At 47.3% G+C, this 18322-nt stretch overlaps 1 protein-coding gene across 1 annotated transcript in view; it reads left to right on the top strand.

Moving 5' to 3' along the window:
* Nucleotides 1-18322, top strand: part of TOX2 (TOX high mobility group box family member 2) — a 153832-nt gene that overhangs the window by 75609 nt on the left and 59901 nt on the right. The window contains exon 3 of the mRNA XM_086474834.1: nucleotides 13522-13767. Coding sequence (XP_086330960.1) covers nucleotides 13522-13767 — 246 coding nt within the window. The remainder of the gene's footprint in view (nucleotides 1-13521; nucleotides 13768-18322) is intronic.

Genomic DNA, 18322 nt, shown 5'->3' with positions numbered 1-18322 from the left:
CAGCGTTGGAGGTGAGTGCTGCTACAGGCTCCTGACTGTGACCAGCAGATTGGTGTCTCAGCTGTCTAGATGGAGAGTTGTCATTACTTTAGGGAAACATTGCTGTTTTGATTGTTAATTTGATGGTTTTCCTTTTTGCCTTCCTCCTGAAAGGATGGTACCCATTCTAGCTATTCATTTTGCCCAGTTTGCTTAATGCTTTAGAAGGTTGATGAGTATCTGTGATTTAGGACTTTGATGAGCCCCTCGTAGCAATGTGTGTGTTCCTGCCTTTTTTTAGATACCATACATAAGCCTGGTTTTATTAAAGGAAAAAAAAAATTGTTAAAGATAAAATCTGTTTGTTTCCCAAAATTCACATATTGGAGGCTTAAGGCTGAGATTTTCACACCTACGCTGGGGATTTGGATACTTGGCCATGCATCATGTTGCACTTCTCACAATTTTGTCATGAGTCTCTTGGTGCTTCATGCTTTCCCTAACAGCCCAGCACCTTTGTGCTCTTGTGGCATAACAGCTTCTGCTTTGGATAAGTGAGTAAAAGAATAAAATTCTTGCACTTGTGGAGGAAGGATTGTGATTGTGGTGCTCAGAAGCTCAGTAAATGCAAAGGAGGTAGAGATCAATCCCGGGTGATTGTCTTAACATCTCATGGACAGGGAGGACTGGCACGTTGATGAGTTTTACATATTTAGGGTCTGCAGGGAGTGAGGCACCCTGATCCCTTAGGTAGTCTGTAGTATCTCCTTTGACCAGCCAAACCCATGTGATTCTTAGCTGCAGACAGGCATTGCCTGCCCTGGCTTTGAAGGCAGCGCCCACCCAACCCCAGTCATTGAGATGGAATTTGGGTAGGTGCTCTTGCCATCTCAGGGTTTACTTTGGCAAAGCTGACTCAGAGGTATCTGGCTTTGGCACTTCTCCCGTGGGCCAGAGCCAGAATCTGGGGCTGAGGGTCTTTCAGATAATGTGGGAGGCTGATTTATTGCGCTGGTGATTTCAGTTAATTTCCTTTTCCCATTTCGGCAACTTCCTGGCAGTCTGAAATGTTTTGCAGTGGATGGACGGGTAAAGGATTTCAAGCTCCTCTTGGAAATAAAGAGGAGAGAGGGAAGGGAAGAAGGTGGCATTTTACAGAGCAGTGATACGTTCTTAATTTTAATAAAATAATAAAAAAAGAAGGTAAGCAGCACCTTAGCTGCTAAGGCGACAGGCACTTAAGAAGCACTGAATAAATACATAAAACATATTTGCTGAAGGCATTTGTCGTTGGAAGTTTAAACATTAAACATGCCTGCTTCGTCTGATACCGTAATAAAGCAGGGATGTTCAAAGAGCCATTAGTGGTGCTCTTGACTACAGCTTTACATCTTCACTATATGTACCAAGGAAGCTGCATTATATCAGCAATGCCTCAGTGAGTTTTGCCCCCAGAAGGGAAAGTAAGTGAATTCTGGGAGGCATTTCAACGTGGGCTTAGGCTTTTTTGTAGTGCATTTCCCCTTTCATATCGACCAACATGGATGTTTTTGTATTGTTCCCTTGTAAAGTGCTGGGGCAGGTCCATGGGAGGCAGCAGCTCTGCCATTGTCCCGGTATCCCCAGGCTTAATAAAAGCTGGCTCGGGGCCTGATGAGACAAATAAACAGGTTTGTGTATTTAGTTTTGTAAATTACAGGATAAGGAGGAACACAGATACTCGATCCATTAAGAAATAACTAGGTGGGTGATTCACTACCATTTGTGTAAATGGCACTAACTCTGGTCTGCCTGCACAATTTATTAATACTTCACGGGAGGAAAAAAAATTATTTTAATCTCATAATGGATGATGAGCTGTGAAATTGCTTCTGCAGCAGCTGGGCACCCTGGGGGAGGTGCTAGATTGCACCACATTATGCAAGCTCTCCCCCCATCTCTGCCTTCCTCGTGCTAATCAGACACGTCAAATCTGGGCAATGGGGAGGGGGAGGTTGGGTTTCATTACCTTTCTTATTTAATATGTGTAGTTTTCTTGTCAATTTGCTTGGGGTCCCAGGTCTGACTTTGGAAGCGTGTGGGCTCAAATCTGAGTGCGTTTGTGGTGAGCGCTGCTTTGGGCTTCAAAGGTCCTGGCCTGTTCCCTGCTGCCGCTGGCCACGCTGGCCTGGCTCACGACATTAAATAACTAGAAATTTAGCACGCGTATTAGGGCTGACCCAGTTTGTGATTTCGTCTGGCTGATACCCTCGCTTTGTAGGTGAGAATACGAAGAGCAGTTACTGTTGAACCGCCGCTTTGCTTTGCCTTCATAGGTTTGGGCTGCGGTACGGACCCTCCCAGTGCTGTGAGGTTTCGTTTGTGTTCTGAAAGGGCAGCCTGGGCTTAAGTACTTGGGTTGCACGTGGGAAGACGGAGCATACGTATAGTGACGAGAGCAAACCAGGTGTAGGAAAGGGCCACTTACGAAAAAACGGCGGATTGCCCCCTTAGCTCCAGCCAGGGATCTGCAGCGTTTGCTGCTGCGAGCGTGCTGGTGGCGTACTCCCGGTTGTACGTGCGCGTGTCTCATGCCTCGCAAACACCAGTCCTGGTGGCTGCAGGTGTGCCCTGGTGTGCGAGGACCACACAGGGCTTCGTTTGAAAATTTGTCTTTGCTGATGAGAGAAAAAAAAAACAGAAAATACTGGGACACATCTGGGAGAACAAAGACTTGGTTCAGGGTGGGCTGTGTTGCCGTTATGGCTTTGCTGGAGGGTCTCGCAGCGCAGAATACGGCTATGCTGGCTGCGTGCAGTGGGCTGGGGCGTATCCTTTGAGATAAAAGTGAAAAACTTGCTACAAAGCATCCATGCAAAGTGTGGCACAAAGGCTTTTTTTTAATCCCTTAACCCCACACCTAGAGTTTTAGGCATAAGGGAAATACTAAGACAAAACCTGAAAGGGGACAAGTGTGGTACAGAATATGGTTTTCATCCTGCTCTGGGTCCTTCTGGCTCGACTGAAGCCAGGTTGAGTTAATTTCTTAGAGTGCTTTTTACTAATTCCTCCTTGCATGCACTCCATTGCTGTTTTCAAGCCACCTTATCTCTTGACCTGCTTACAGTGCGTCATACATCAGTATAGAGTGTACCCTTGGCTCAGCACAAAATGCCAAATACATACAGTCCAACAATGAATTTCTGTGAAGTGAACGGATCTTATGCAAGTTCAGTATGCTATGAGGAAAAAAAAGGCAATTATGTAAAATCTGTACTCCTCGAATAATGTCCAGAAATGCATGATATTCTTGAGTAGAATATTATCATATTCCTTGTATTCGTTTTGAGGCGAGATACTAGGAAAGAAAAGAAGAAGGTTTATATTTGTCTGTCCCTGTCAGTCAAATTATAGATCCTCATTGGCTCCTATCTCGCTGGATATACAGTCCCTTCAATACATGTTAAAAACAGGCAAAAATCATTATAAACAATTTTAAGGAGGCTGATTGTGAGATAGATGACAGAGGCTACACTTTGCCGACACGAAGCGGAGCTTGCATGTCTCCTCGCTTTCCCTGGAGCGCTGCCACATTGGCTTTGAAAGACTAGGGAAGCATAGACACAAAAACACACAGTGAAGTGAAACAGTTCTCTTGTCAGTGTGGGTAGGTAACTGAAACACAGGTGAAGCTAGATATTACTACAGGTGATCCAGGAGTAACTGTGCATCAAACATGCCTTACAGTCCTGGCCCTGCTTACGAGGATGGAACAAAGGGAGCTCTGGTTATTGCCTATGTTTGCATAAGCCAATATTGAATCCCTCTGAAAACACTGTCAGCAGACTTCGAGCCTTAATATCCCGTCTGCTGATTTGGAAGTTGAAGGTCTTTGCTATAGGGATGTGGTGTGGCCATACAGGGTGCAGCCTCCAGAGCTGGAGGCGCAGATGTAGCACCTCCATGCATGCCATGATGTGAATACCCCAGCGTGGATCAGGACAGCATGGGGCAGAGGAAGGTGATGCCTGGACATGCTCAGTCTCCTGAAAATGGCATTTCAGAGAAACAGCAACAGCAAATCTGCAAAGGAGTAGTTTGGGGCATGTTTTGTAAGGAACCTGAGGAACTCCCTGCCGCTAGATGTTGATGTCAAGAGCTTAATAGAGATGCAAGGAGTGGGAAGGGCAATAAAACCAGGTGAGACAGGTGAAGGGGAGAGATGAATTGTTCTGTTCTCTGAGGAGCTTCCATAATTGTTCATTAGGGCTTATTGTATCTCCCCCAAAGTGCTGGCTAGTATTGGGCAGTTTTTAGGTCAGCATGTTGACAAACTGCTGGTCTGATTGCTTAAGTGGGTCTTGGGTTCCTGAGAGGACAATATGTGGTCGTGGGTTTGCATTCCTTCCTGCAAGTGGTTTTGAGAGCTGTTCTCTCCAGGATGTACTTGGTGGCATGAGAAGTGGATCTGGAGGGACAGTTGTCCCATCAGGTTCCAGTGGAGCTCTCTTTTGGGACATGCTGTGGCTCTGACAGGGTCCTTGCCTGCGCTATCCTACAAGGCAATTGCTGCCTTGCAATGAAAGGAGGAAAGGCTGAGATATCTGAGGTGGATTACATTTTTCTTCCTCTTTATTCCTGGGGGTAACTACTTTCAAAACTCATTTTTGTCTGTGTCACAGGGGAATTAGAGGTCTGTCTCTCTGTCTTCCCTCAGAAGGATAAACACAGCATTACTAATCCTTTATATACCATTGCATGCTGCACTGCTGCCTCCATGCATGTATATCTGCCTTTATGGTAACTGTAACCTTTTCTTGAACCAGAGATTTTCCTGAACAAGAGCCCTTTGGGATCTGTGTGGGCTTTCCTGGATACATTTTTAATAAACACAATAATTTGACTGCAAGCCCATTACCTATCCCCTGTTTGTTCTATGGGATAGTCATTTCCATGCCTGAAAAAAACACTAACTCATAGGGCAATGAAAGGAAGAATGACAACCAGGACAAAATTGGTATGTGTTGTGATAAACCAGTCCATCTTCAGCATCATGCACTGTAGTTTTGTATATTGCCTGTAAATAGTGGCCTCAAAAAGATATTAAATCTTTAGAAAAAAGTCGAGCCTAATTGTAACTATATTTTTGTTTTCCATTTTGGTTTATGTACAGTATATGACTTTTGCAGAGACATTTTTATTCCAGGAAAATGACAGGCCAACAAGAAGCCATAATTGCACTGATTTTTAGAAGTGCCTGCATTACTACAGATCTGATGTACTGCAAGACATGAATCAGAAAAATTCTATTAAAAAATCTCTTGAATGGCTGACACAGGAGTATTATCCACGATGATTAATTTGACTTGGTCATTATGAACACAGACAAGTCTGACAAAATTGCATTTCATTCCCCACTGAATTCATAAAATCACTATACACATAATAAGAAGTTATAGTTCTCTGCTATCCACTATTCTTGACAGGATTCCAGTTCTGGATAAGATACTGATTAAAATAAAAAAAAAGTGAAGGGAGAGAGGGAGTTGGGAGCCTTTTTAAAAGCCTACAATAGGGCTGATTTCTTTTGCTATAAATTGTTCATAAAAGTCCATTATTTTTGGCTTTTTTTGGTGAAGTGGAGATGCAGGTCAACCACAGCTTGGACTGTATAAAAACCGACTGTAAGCTTTTGTTTACATCAAAAGGGATGCAGCGTTACCTCACGCATATGTTTCATGTCATGAATCCCAGGAAGCCCTGGTGGGCTGTACCTGAGGGCAGCGGGCAGGGACCGTCACTGCTGTTGCCTCTGTTCCGCCACAGCCACAAGCGAGTCCTTACCCAGATTGAACCTCAAGGGTTGTCCGTCATACAGATAATTATTGGTAGCTGGTACCCTGGCCTTCATTTCACATAAATGAGGTGCCAATGGACAGGTTGAGGCCAGAGAGTCCCAAGAATGTTGTTTCTGGCTTCGGTAGTGTGTAAAATAACAAAAAAAAAAAATCTTCTCTAGTGAGTAGCAGAATTGGGTGCATGCCTCCCAAAACTTTAACCTTCTGAGTAAACAGAGATTTTCTGTTCCCTCTGAATATTGCTGGCTGGTTCACAGTCCCGATCCTGCTGGGCACCATGGCACCACATCGCAGCTGTCCCTTTGCCGCTGTAGGAACTGGTCAAGGAGATCAAAGATTATTAAGGCAAACAAAAATGTTTAGGACCCTGGTATCTCCCTTCCGTGCACTTGTGGTTTTATGAAACTTGTAGAAAAGAGACCTTTTTTGTGCTGTCAAATTTGGTTGAAACCATCCATCAGGCTCAGCTTTTGGAAGACCCATGGCTCTGTGACTGCATGGGATTTGTGTCTATAGGAGATGGGACAAAGTCAACTCCTGTAAAGTTAAAAGGTAAACATCCAGCTCAGTTCAAAGGCGAGGCCGTCCGTGGCGGTTGAGCTGGAGGCTGGCTTTCTGCTGCGGGTTGTCGCAGCATGCAGAGCCTGCATCAGAGCAGTGCCTGCACGATAGGAGGAAACGGTGAGAAATGGGGAATGTGGAGGTGTGTGCTTGCTCTTTGGGTAAACTAACGTTTGCTTGGGTTTTAAAAACCCACTACTACAGGTGTGGAAGAGGAGCACAGGGGTAGGCAGAGCCCAGCTTTTCCACAGGTTGCCTGCTGCTCTGTTGTGCTCCCGGCCTCCCCAGTGTGGCTGCCTGTTATTGAATATTGTGCAGATGCTTCCAGTGCACGTTTATGTTCATGCAAGGACTCATTTTTCCCTTTTCAAGCGCATTCCCATAGTCAAAAACCTGAGCATGTGAAAATTAATGTAGCAGGGGCTGGGAACACTTCAAAGACAATTTGTAGATTGTATGTGACTGACTGTTAATAAATACTTCTTTACAGTATTTATCCAGCTCTACCCAAGTAATTCATTGGCCCTGCTATTCACACGCTGGATCTCCGTGTGCGAAGATGAGGCAAATCAATTTCCATTCCTAAGACCCAGAGCTGCTGATGCAGAAAATCAGTGCTGCTTCACTTCTTGGCACGGGGCTTTGGGAATCACAGGTGTGAGCACAGCCCTTCGGCATATCCCCCTGGAGAAGCGGTGCCGAAGGAGCCCGCAGCCCTGCCCGCGCCCCCTGCCCAGGGTCACCCCTCAGCCAGCACTGGGCCATTTCCCTTGCTGGGCCCAGAGCATTCCTCTGGAGTTCGCAACATCCAGGTGACTTCCACCTTCTCCTGACACCTGAACTACTGTTTCTGTCCCTGTGGCTTCGGTGCTTTGTGCCGAGCAGAAAACCTCTGTGGTTCATGTGCGGGACAAATGGATCAAAATCCCCTCCATGCAAATACGATCGTGCCTGTGCTGAGTAATGTGTGTGGTGGGAGAGCAGTTCAGAGGCTTTTAAGGAAATGTGGGGTAGCTTGCCTTCATTAAGCTTTGATTTTCACTTTTTGATTGTGTTTGGACGCTTTTCCTCTTTATATGGCCCAAGATCTTTTCTTAACCTGGCGTGCTCTGCAGCTTGTGTGAACACTGGCACAGGGTGAATCCTTTTATATGTGTGTAAGAGAAACAGGGAAGGTCTCTGTATGACAAAGCAATGTGCTTGTCTGGCTTCTGACCTGATCTAATGCATCATCCAGCTTTGGTACAATCGAGATACCCCACAAACCACCTCGTTGTTGTTCTGCAGCCCCTTCCCCAAGCTGCGCTGGTAGAGCTTGCGGTGCCCGTGGGAGAAGTGTGCTCTCCCTGGGGACATAGCCCTCGGGACCCAGGTCCTGCTGCCATCCTCCTGTCCAGCTGGGCTCAGGTGGGAGGGAGGGGTTGCCATTGCTGGTCGTGGGGCAGCGTGGGCACCCCATAACCTCCGTGTCCTCCCTGCTCTTTATGCCCACTGGGAGCTGAAGGTGTAGCGCTTGGTCGTACCTCTCCGCCTCACAAATGGCAATGTTTTCCTCACTTTGCAGACTTGCCAGGCTAGTTTTGGTCTGCTTAGACCCATCTAATCTCTGAAGTGTCTAGGGGGTCACATTCTATGGCAGTAAGCTCTTGAGTTAGCTGCAGGAAAACCTAGTTAGTAGATGAGGGATGGTACAGAGTACATGTTGTTTCGTGTCGTCTGGATGATTAGGGTGGGATGGGATGTATTTCCTTGTACCTTACCAAGAATAAATGTTCTCTCTTAGGCTCATATTTACTGTTGAATGTTATTTGACAGGGCAAATATTTACCTGCAATAATACGGCAAATCTCTATCCTTCTCACTGTGAATAATATTTCTCTGAATCAATGCTTGGCTGCAACTCCTGGATCCTCGCAGATAATCACACAGAACATGACTCAGTGGAGAATTGAGGTCACTGGACATTTGCCATGCTGCTGAGGAGAACGGTTTCTCAGGTCCTTGGTCAAGTCACGTCCTCTATGATTAATACCAACGTGCAGTGGAGAGGGGGTGCTGGCTGGCTGTGGAGTGTTTTGTAAAGAAGGACAGCGCTTTCCTCCACTTCCAAGAGGGGCAAGGCAGGAGAAAGCTAAAGGCTTAATTTGTAAATACGCTCAACACTTCTAGCTCCCCTCTGAGTCACCTGCACTGCGAATTCATAGTGTCTTTTAAAACATGGCTGTGGTCATGGCTGTGGCTGAATCACAGCTGGTTCCTCAAGAGCTGCACTGCATTAAGATATCTGGACGTGGTGTGGCCTGGCTTTCTCAAAGCAGAGAAGAAGGCTTTGTGGCTGAAGCCCTCACTACCAGCCCCGCTGCCTGCTCCCAGGGCAGCCCCCGTGAGCCACCTACATGTCCAGCCCGCACAGCTGCAAGGCAGCTCTGTCTCCAGCACCACTTGCCTGACCTTCCCCAGCACTGCCTGGTGCAGCCCGCTGGTAAGAGCAGAAGAAAAGTGGGATTGTTCCACTCCCACCCTGGAGCAGCAGCAGAAGCATGTTCCTTTGCTGTGGGTGTTTGCGCTGTGTTACAGCAGTGGTGGATACTTGCTGTGGAAATGCTCGGTGCTATTTCCAGCTTCCTCATTGCTGGATGCTGACAGTCCAGAGTGAGAGCTCCTTGCTTCTCTCCTTGACCCACAGTAACTTTCAGATGCATCTTAAGGGCATGTAGAGAAGATGTCCACAACATGATGAGCTTGTAATTCAGGTGCTTATGCAGCCATGTGAAAGAAAATCCAGATTTACTGTTGAAACTCAGGCTTCCTGTGCCTGGGACACTGGAGACAGACAGAGGGACCAGCTCATTCTCCTGTAAAGCTCTTGTTCTCCAACCACTCTTTTGATTCAGCTCCATGTCTGTATCGGGCATCCTGTAAGTGCAACTCTTGCTTCTTCTGCGCCCACAAACATGCACCGCAGAACCTCCTGGGCCCTGGTCGGTACAGCTTTGCTCAGGGTGTGCACAGCACTGTTCCTTGAGCAAACATACAAGAGGCAGGGACCTGAGTCCTCCCTCTTCACCTTCAAATAGCTCTGCTCCCCCTGGTTGGCTAGGGCCTTCCTGCAGGGCTCTGCTGTGTCACCCTCTGTTCTGGCTCATTTTGCCCCCAGGGACTTGCTCCTGACAGCTCCTTAACCCTTTTCCAGCCACGCCGCTTCCCTGTCCTCCCTCTCAACCTTCTCCTGCCTGCTGCACGAGCTGTTGCGTCCTCCCCACTAGCCTCACGTGGGTCACTTGCAGATCCTGAGGGGTTGGGGTGCCTCCTATCCACCTCCGTCTCCCTCTCCTGAAAAGCATCAGGGAGTACAGGAAGCCTGGGAGATCTTAGCACATCATCCTCATGACAGGGAGCAGCACTGGCAGGAGGCCATGTTGGGGTGTCTCCAAGACCTGTGGTTTGGGAGCACACGTTGCACCTGCTCGCGCCTCTGCAGCTCTGCCAGTGGGACCTCGCTGTGCATGTTACCTGTGCTCTTGCAAGGGGTTCAGCAGTTCCAACTTTCCTCTCAAACAAATGTAAATAGCATGTCCCCAGCCCTGTGCTTGTGAGCCGGGAGGGTGCAGCTGATAACGTGGTTACCTGTTCTGACTCCTCTCAGTCCTGGATGTGGCCTGGGCATCACCTTGCTGGGAACCAGAGCCTTTCTCCCCATTACAGACCCCTCCACATTTCCCCATGCCGAAGGCACAGATCTAGGGAGCTGTGGTCCAGCAAGGCATGATGAAAGGGTGGTAGGGAAGCCGTGTGGCATGAGCACAGCAAGATGGATGCATCTCTTCCTGTCCCCGCATCACCTCCCATCCACCCTACTGTCCTCTGACCCTGAATCTGCAGGTGGACAGAGATGGTCCAGGGACCCCTGTTCAAACTTGGATTTCAAGACGAAAAACTGTTTTTGATTACGATTTTGCTGCTGTTGAAGATTGGTTGTACCTGCTGCAATGCCATCCTGGGGCATCACTGTGCAAGCTTAGGACATAGCCCCAGTGCTGTACTCAGGGAAGTTTGGTCCATGCCTGGTGCCTGCTCTGCCCCTGTAGTGGAGGCACAGAGATGCACGGGGGTCTGAGGGCAAGGGGGGAGTCAGAGGAGAGGCACTATCCCCTCTCTGAGACTGCTTGGCTCGATCCTGTTGCTCCATCCCGCTGCAGGCAGAAGCAGGGGTTTGCCACTCCAAGCAGCACCCATCTGCCCTGCAGTGTGAGCCGAGAGAGGGTTTGCAAGAAGAGGTTTGTTGTTTCAGCTGATTTCAGTGTTTTAATTTGAAGAGGAATAATGTGTAATCACAACTACTGTCATCTGTTTGACAGTGGAAAATCCTAGATCTTCCGTGCTTTTTTGTGTACCGTAACGGGCAGCCTTTTAGCAGAGCGAGCTTCTCTGCACTTACATTGGGAATCCTGGTGGGATGAATGAGTTCAGACCAGCTCACTAATCTAATTTGTAATGTATCCTTATAACGTATAATTGGCTGTTTAATTTAATTCAAATTAACATAAGAATAGAAAATATAATCTGCAGCGTCGCCCACATGGTGGTAGAAAGGAGTGTTGGGTGTTACTGCAAAGGGTTTGAGACGGCGGCTTTTGTGCTCGTGGTGTGAGACCACCCTTCATGGGGACAGAGATGTCACCTCGGACCTGTCAATAGGCACCATGTGTGACAATAAATCACCCCCTTTCCCACCCTTCTGAGTGTCTATCTGTCTCATCTCCCTTCCTTACCTTTCTAGCTATCTATTTAAAACATATATAGAATAAACATGGTTTGCTTTGGAAAATTGTTCGTAGTGATAGGGTGTAAAAGCTGGCAGGCGCCAAGTCTGATTATGTTGATTGGATATTGTCTAATCTGATTTTGCTTGTGTACAGCTTTGATTGTAATTTTGATATGTCTGCACAATACTGTAGCTATTCGGAAAGCTTTGTGATTTAAACGGGTCTTTTTTCTTTTTTTTTTTTCTTTTTTTTTTTTTTCCCCTGGGCAGAATAGAACAGAGGCAGAAACGTGCAGGGGGTGAGCAGGGCGACGGGGCTTTCGCGCTCCTTACAAAACCACCTCAAAGCCCTTCGGTGAGCTGCTCTGCAGCAACACAAGGAACTTGTAGTTTTGAAGAGAGCTTTAGGAAACTTTGAGTGGGTTTTACATAATTTAGTTAAGTACAGCAAAGCCACTTGCTTATATACCTGATACCAAAATAAACCAGTTGGAGGAACAAGTTTGCTGTGCAATGATTTATTTAAATCCCTTTCCATAAAGCATGGAGTGAAATCCTCTTAAATAACTGGGAAAGAATCGGTGTACCTCGAGGAGCACAGCCCAAACGGAAACCTAACGACTAGACGTATTAAATAGGATCTATCTGTCTGCCGTTGTGTACATCCTCTCAGCCCCCTGCCTTCCCCACATAATAGCACTGCTAGACAGCAGCTGACTGGAAAAATAGCTGGGCTTGAATTTCCCCCAAACAATGACTGTTGGTACAGAGCTATCTCAGCCCGGGCTCCGTCTTGTAATTCTTGCATACTCGTATTTCCCCAAGGCCAGTGGGAATCGCAGGCGAACGTGACGGGTCGGGTGGGACGTGCAGTAACCGCTCTTTTCTCTGTCTCTTTTTGCAACGGGACAAGGGGAGGCAAGAGGTGGGGGTTCAGCTTCACAGAGGATGAGCCTCTTCCAGCCCCCGTTTTGGGGTGAGGCAGGAGTGACCCGCTGCTCCGACACCCTGCAGGGACGCATCTCTCCCAGGCGGTGCCGGAGCGCTCCCATTGGGAGCCCTCCCACCTCTCCACAGACACCTCCTCGCTCCCCACTGCTGCTCCCACTGACTTCTGTATTCCAGTTAAATACAGGGGTTATTTTATTTTATTAAGGGTTTTCTCCCTGCAGTCTGGGGTGATGAAGAGCATGAATCCGAGTGTGAGCTCTGGGGCAATGGATTAATAAAGCCTACAGTGCTTAACTGGTTTTACACACATCTGGGGTTTTGCTCTTAAATCAAGTATTAAGTCAAAATCCAACCATGAAACTAGGTGATCTGGGAAATTTAGCTTAAAATCCATGTGTATAATACTATGGCTAATCAGAATTTCATATGCTGTAATAATATGTGAAACAGTAGATGTTTAGAATAAGCCTTCTCTGCCAGAGACTCATTATATTCTGCATTGATAATTATTAATTTTGGATAGATCCACACTTACATTATGAAGCAAATATGTTTTTGTCTGAAAAGAAAATGATTGCACAGGTGCAATAACATACTCTTTCTCCATATAAATTGGAACACTTAAAAGTAAACAAGCACCAGAAAACACAGGCAGCACAACAAGTACCAGCATCTCTGCATGTTTGTGGTCACCTCAAGGGAGCATTGGTAAGGAGGTGAGGGAACGCTTGTCCAAATGAAATTTGGATGAGGATATAAGGAAGGACAAATCTCCATGTGTGGTGGTGAAGTCATGCAGGCTTTACTTAAGGGATTTTTTAAAAAGTGACAACTGTGTTTCCAAATCTCCCTCCCTGGTTGTAGCTTCTGTGCTGGAGTTTGTCAGGAATCAACGGGAATTTTGTTCCCAAGTACTAGATATTTCTGCGGAGCTAATTCTCATAAAAACTCTTGAAAATACAAACTGTAGATACTCTAAGAGCTGAGCTGAGTGCCCAGAGAGGGACTTTGACTTACAAATGCAGCAGCTGGTTGGGAAACGGCCGTGCTCTTCCATTGCCATGGGCTCTGCGAGCATAGCTCACCTGGCTGTGATCCAGGCGTGGAGGTTCGTGTGGAGGTTTTGGCAAGCTGAAGATGTGCTGGAGGGATGCGACATGGGAGAGGGGGCAGTGGGAATGCCCCAGGCGGATCTGAGGTGTGCAAGGACCCGTGGTGTCCCTGACAGATGGTGCACGCTGCCACACTTGCTGCGTGGCTCCTACCTAGTTACAACCTGCTGGTGTCTGGGACCAGGGATGTCTTTTGTATTAAAACAAAACCATTTTCACTGGCATGTGCTTTTGTATTTCTTACACAAATAATCACTTTTCTTTGCTGAAGCAACAAGGCAGTGATGCGTTGCAAAATGTCTTTTTCATGTTTTAGACGTATAATGGTCAGAATGAGAATAATGAAGACTATGAGATCCCTCCCATAACGCCTCCTAATCTTCCTGACCCTTCCCTCCTGCACTTGGTGGACCATGAGACTGGATATCACTCCCTGTGCCACAGCCTTCCTCCGAACAGCCTGATACCAGCGTACCCCTACCAGAACATGGACCTGCCGGCCATCATGGTCTCCAACATGTTGAGTCAGGATGGACATCTTCTCTCCAGCCAGCTACCCACGGTCAGTGACTTTCCCCTCTTACTATCTTTCGTTAAAGCCACTCTGTATTGCGAGTTATGAGTCAATTGAACGTAGAAGTTTGTTAACGATGAGAAGTTTGCACTGCGGGTTGGGAAGAGCTGGTGACACAGCCCAGCCTCGCTGCGCTGCTGCCCACCAAGGTCGGGGTGTGATGGCCGACACTGCAGTCACCTGCGTGCCCGTGGTGGTAATTTTGTGCTTCCAGTTTGGTGTCTTCCTGAGCCTTATTAACCACTCAAGAGCAGGTGGGAAGGTGGTTTTCCTCCCTGTACATAATAACATAATCACTGAACCGAGCAAAGTGCATTTGCTCCATCCCCCATATGAAGGTGACCAGCCAAACCCCTGTGCCCCATGTCCTTTCTCCTGCTGGGAAAAGCCCCCAGCCCATCACCCCTGTGTCCTGCTGTCAGAGTGGCCCCAGAAGGATCAGCAGGAGGAGCACGGATGCTCCATGAATGGAAAGCTGTCCTCTGGATTTCGAGGGGAACAAGATCCCTCCTTGCACTTGCTAACTCAAATTGCCTCTTGGCTCACGCCGCAGGAAGGGGATACCTTGCGAAGTTTCGAATTACTCTTCTGTAAGAATAAATAAGGCAGGGATAATGAAGTCAAATGCAGCTCTGGGAAGAAACTTCAGGGCTAATTAGACCTTACGACACTTCTGTATCAGCAGCACCGAGGAAAGGTTGTGACTTGATTTTGACAGTGGATTGAATTAATACTGTTGCTGTTTAATAATATTTTCCTCTTTAGCAGATTTAGCCCTATGGTTAGCTTTCTACATTGTTTCTCTCTAAGATCATCGATTTTCACGGGTGCCGTTGGACAGCATCAATATCAAACAGAGTTAATTTTACTTAAATAGCATGCCTGCAAGTCTGCTACTGCGCTAGCTGGAGAACGTTTGGTGTTGATTGCTTGAATAGATAATGGTCTGAAAGGTAGTGATATTTAAATATTTAAATGGGATATTATCTCTTAGTCTAGGAAAATCCCAAGGCTTTCTAAAGTCTTGGTGCGTCTCCAAGTTTCATTGTTAGTGTGTTTAAGAAAAATATCATGTTCTGCCCATCAATATTGAACACAGGCCTGTTTCTATGGAATTAAATATTACTTAGGCCTCTGTGTTAGCTGTTAGGTTCTTAGGTGATTAAAACATTCATTTCTGAGACAAAAAGAGTCAATTTCAGATGAAATATTTTTCCCTGGTTTAATTTAAAGCATAGCCCCTTTGCCTGACCCCTATTTTCATAACACGATAATTTTATCCTGTGTTGATTGTCTCATTTTTGAGAGGTGATATTGCACTTATAAATCACTTTTTAAAATACCTAAAGAAACAAGAATAGAGGGATTTATTAAGCAGCTTCTGTACATCTGAAATAATTTATTTTGGAGTAGTCCTTGGGAAGTGTTCTCTTTCTTACTTTATGGTACTGTTTTACAAATGCAGCATCGTGACAATAAATCAGGACTGAGCCAGAGAAGATAAGAAGGGGGCTTAGTGGGCTGTAAACATAGAGTAGAAAGATCAAGATTTGTTTACCCCTTACCACGAAAATAAAAAATCTAGTGAACCCTGAATTTTCCAGCCAACAGTGAATTGAAACTGTTTGGTTTTGAGTGGAAACCCTTGGAGCTGTGATACATCTTCAGAGGTCCCAGATCAGGGAGTGAACTGTGTTGAATTTTGGGTTAAAAGTAAATCCTGCCTTACCCTCCTGTCAAAGCCTTTTTTCCTGTGCCGTCAGACTTCTCCCACTGAAAGGTCACACTTTCTAGCCCCTTATTTTTTTCAGATGCCCAAATTGAGTCTCTGCTAACTCCAGCACCAGCCCACGACAGCAGCGTTCGTCCCATGGCACACACGCAACTCCTGTTACCGATAACGGGAGCAGCACGTGCACATGAGAACGCAGCAAAATCCCAGGGGCAGAGCAGGTTTTTAGACTTGTATGGTTAATACCTCCTGCCCACGTGCCTGTCGAGCCGTAGCTCACTAGGCGGTGGCCCCGTGAAGCCAGCCCTGCTTCAGGCATCGCTGCGTGACGGCGCAGGGCGCACGACGTGCTACAGCCCTGCCCGAAAGTCACCCACCTGCGGGTGGGTGTTGGCAGCAGGAAGCCTGCAGATCAAGCAAGGGGCTTGTTTGCTAACACCTCCAAAAAGAGAGGATTTATTGCCGCACGGGTAGTGACGGGAAGCCTGTCTGGGAGCGAGCCTCGCCTGAGCGCTGCGGAGGAGGCGTGCGGAGGTTTCGTCTTTGTTCCAGGACCGACGTTGCTCATGCAAATGCTGGAGCCGGGAGCCTCTTTCCTTGCTGCTGCTCTTTGCTGTAGTTCGTACAGGTTTTTGCATACGCAGCTATTTCCTGCCTTGGCTGCCATGTCTTTTGGTCTGAACACAGTGACAAATGACAAGCAGTTCAGGGTAAAATGTTTAGACATTGGTCGGACTTTTCCTCTAAAAAAGTTGCTTGAGCCTTGGGGTTTTTTTAAGGCATCCTCAGGAAAAAATCTCGAGCTGCTGAAAAGATGTGAGCTAGGACTCACTGAGAGCGATGGGGTTTGGTATTTTCCTCTGCAGCTCGGAAGCAAATAAGGAAAATACAGGTGCAGGTTACTGTCCCATTCGGTGGGTCTCTTGTCCTGGGATGTCCCAACGTAATCCTTCAATTGAATTAAGCCTCCCAGTGCCTCTGCAAGGGAGGAGGCTGCTGCTCCCGTTATGCAGATGAATACCAAGTCAGAGCGAATTTCAATCAGCACAGAAATTCCCGTGGCAGGATGAGAGCTGGAGAGTGAAGGCGGATTTGCTGCGTGCCAGGCCCCGCTCCTGGCTCCAGCCCACTCATGGGGTGTCAGGAGCTGGACCCCCTTTTTCGAGCAAAGCATCTGTACCCTGATGGGGAAAACCCAAAGCCACCATCACCTCTGTGTTTCCTTATCCCTTTGGCGTCGTCATCCAGAGCACCCTCCACGCCACCGGCCTCTGCACGCTTTGCTCTGCCCCATGGACCAGGTCTACATTTACATAACATGGTTCTTCACTGCTGTTTCTGTCACTTTATTTCCTTTTTTTTTCCATCAGTTTTTAGAAGTTAAGAGAGTTTTCAGACACTGAAGGTGCGGTGCAGGGAGCTGGAGAAGAGAGAAGCAGGGATGGGTGGACAAGAGTAGGCAAAGAGATGGCAGAAGGCATTAGGAGGACCAGTGGAGCAGGGTGCAGGGAGGCTAGGGAGGAGCCAGGGCTGACTGGTTTGGGGAAGGCATGTTATTTTTTGTGTTGGTGACAAGAAACAAACAGAAAATTCTTAATACAGATTTTCTTTTTTTCTATTGCCCCCTCTTTTGCTATGGGAAAAGAGGAGGGGAAGAGGAGAAACTGAAGGAGGGAAAGAAAATAGGAGAGATGTGATTAATTGAGAAATGGGAATATTTAGGAAAAAATAATTAAAGAGGAAAAAAGATGTTTTCCTTGGAAAGAGAATGACTTTGCCCACTGTGAACATCCCCGCAGTGTTACAGTGTGGACGGGCAGCTGCTGAGCCCTCCGGGGATCCACAGGGAGACCTGCTGGGCTGGGGCCACACCGGGGCTGGGACCTGGGGGATGTCGGGGACAGCAGGGGGAGAAGGCAGAGGAACGCCGTGAATCGGCGGTGAGGTGGGGTGCCCGCTGGGTTACGGAGCTGCTGTGAATAAATGAGATTTCAGAAGGGATTTGGCAGAACATATTTGACAGAAACAAAGGGCGATCAAGGTCAGAGCCCAAGAATCTCCAATGCAGCACAAACGTATTTCCATAAATATTAGATAGCGGCTGAGCAGGCTGGGGGTATCTCTGCTTATCAGGTGGGACAGTGCCTGGTACCTGGGTGCTGCGCCAGGGTCAGGGGGACCAGAAATCCCTGGTCAGGGAACAGTGCTGCCTGGAGCCCACCACCACCGCTCGGACACCCCAAATTTTTGTGCTTCTCCAAGCCTGGTCAAAGGATGTTGCCACACTGGGGCATGCCGAAAAATCAGCCCGTTTTCCCATGGCACACGTTGTGGGGCTGCAGCCACCCCGCTCCTATCCCGCTTTGCTGCAGCTGGCTGCAGTTAGGGCAGAGCCATGTATTTTTGCTTGGGGGAAGCATCGTTTTGGACATGTGGCAGCTGTTAGGAGCAGACATTGGCTTAGTAGCAGGTATATTCAGTTTGATTGGAGAGACTGGCAGCTATCTCTGTGTCTGCACCTTCCTGGTGCTTCTCATGATGAGAAATCTTTGTGACTATTTTAAAGGCACTAACATTTCCTTGAGCTCAGTGGGATGACTTTTTTCTGCTCACAGCAAGCTGGTACAAGTGAAAAAAGGGCTGCAGCCATAGCCTGGAAATTCTTTGTTTCAGCTTGTTGAGCGGAAACGTTATTTGAAAAATATTAAAAATCTTCAGTGGTGAAAAGCACAGTCATGATGTAAAAATGTCAAATTTCCAGTTACCTGTGGAACCTGTTTCTGTAGAGGGGAGAAGGTGGCAGGTAAATGG

This window comes from Leptosomus discolor, chromosome 17 (assembly GCF_034619465.1).
Source record: "Leptosomus discolor isolate bLepDis1 chromosome 17, bLepDis1.hap2, whole genome shotgun sequence".
NCBI lineage: Eukaryota > Metazoa > Chordata > Aves > Leptosomiformes > Leptosomidae > Leptosomus > Leptosomus discolor.
This window is presented reverse-complemented; position numbering and strand designations above follow the sequence as displayed.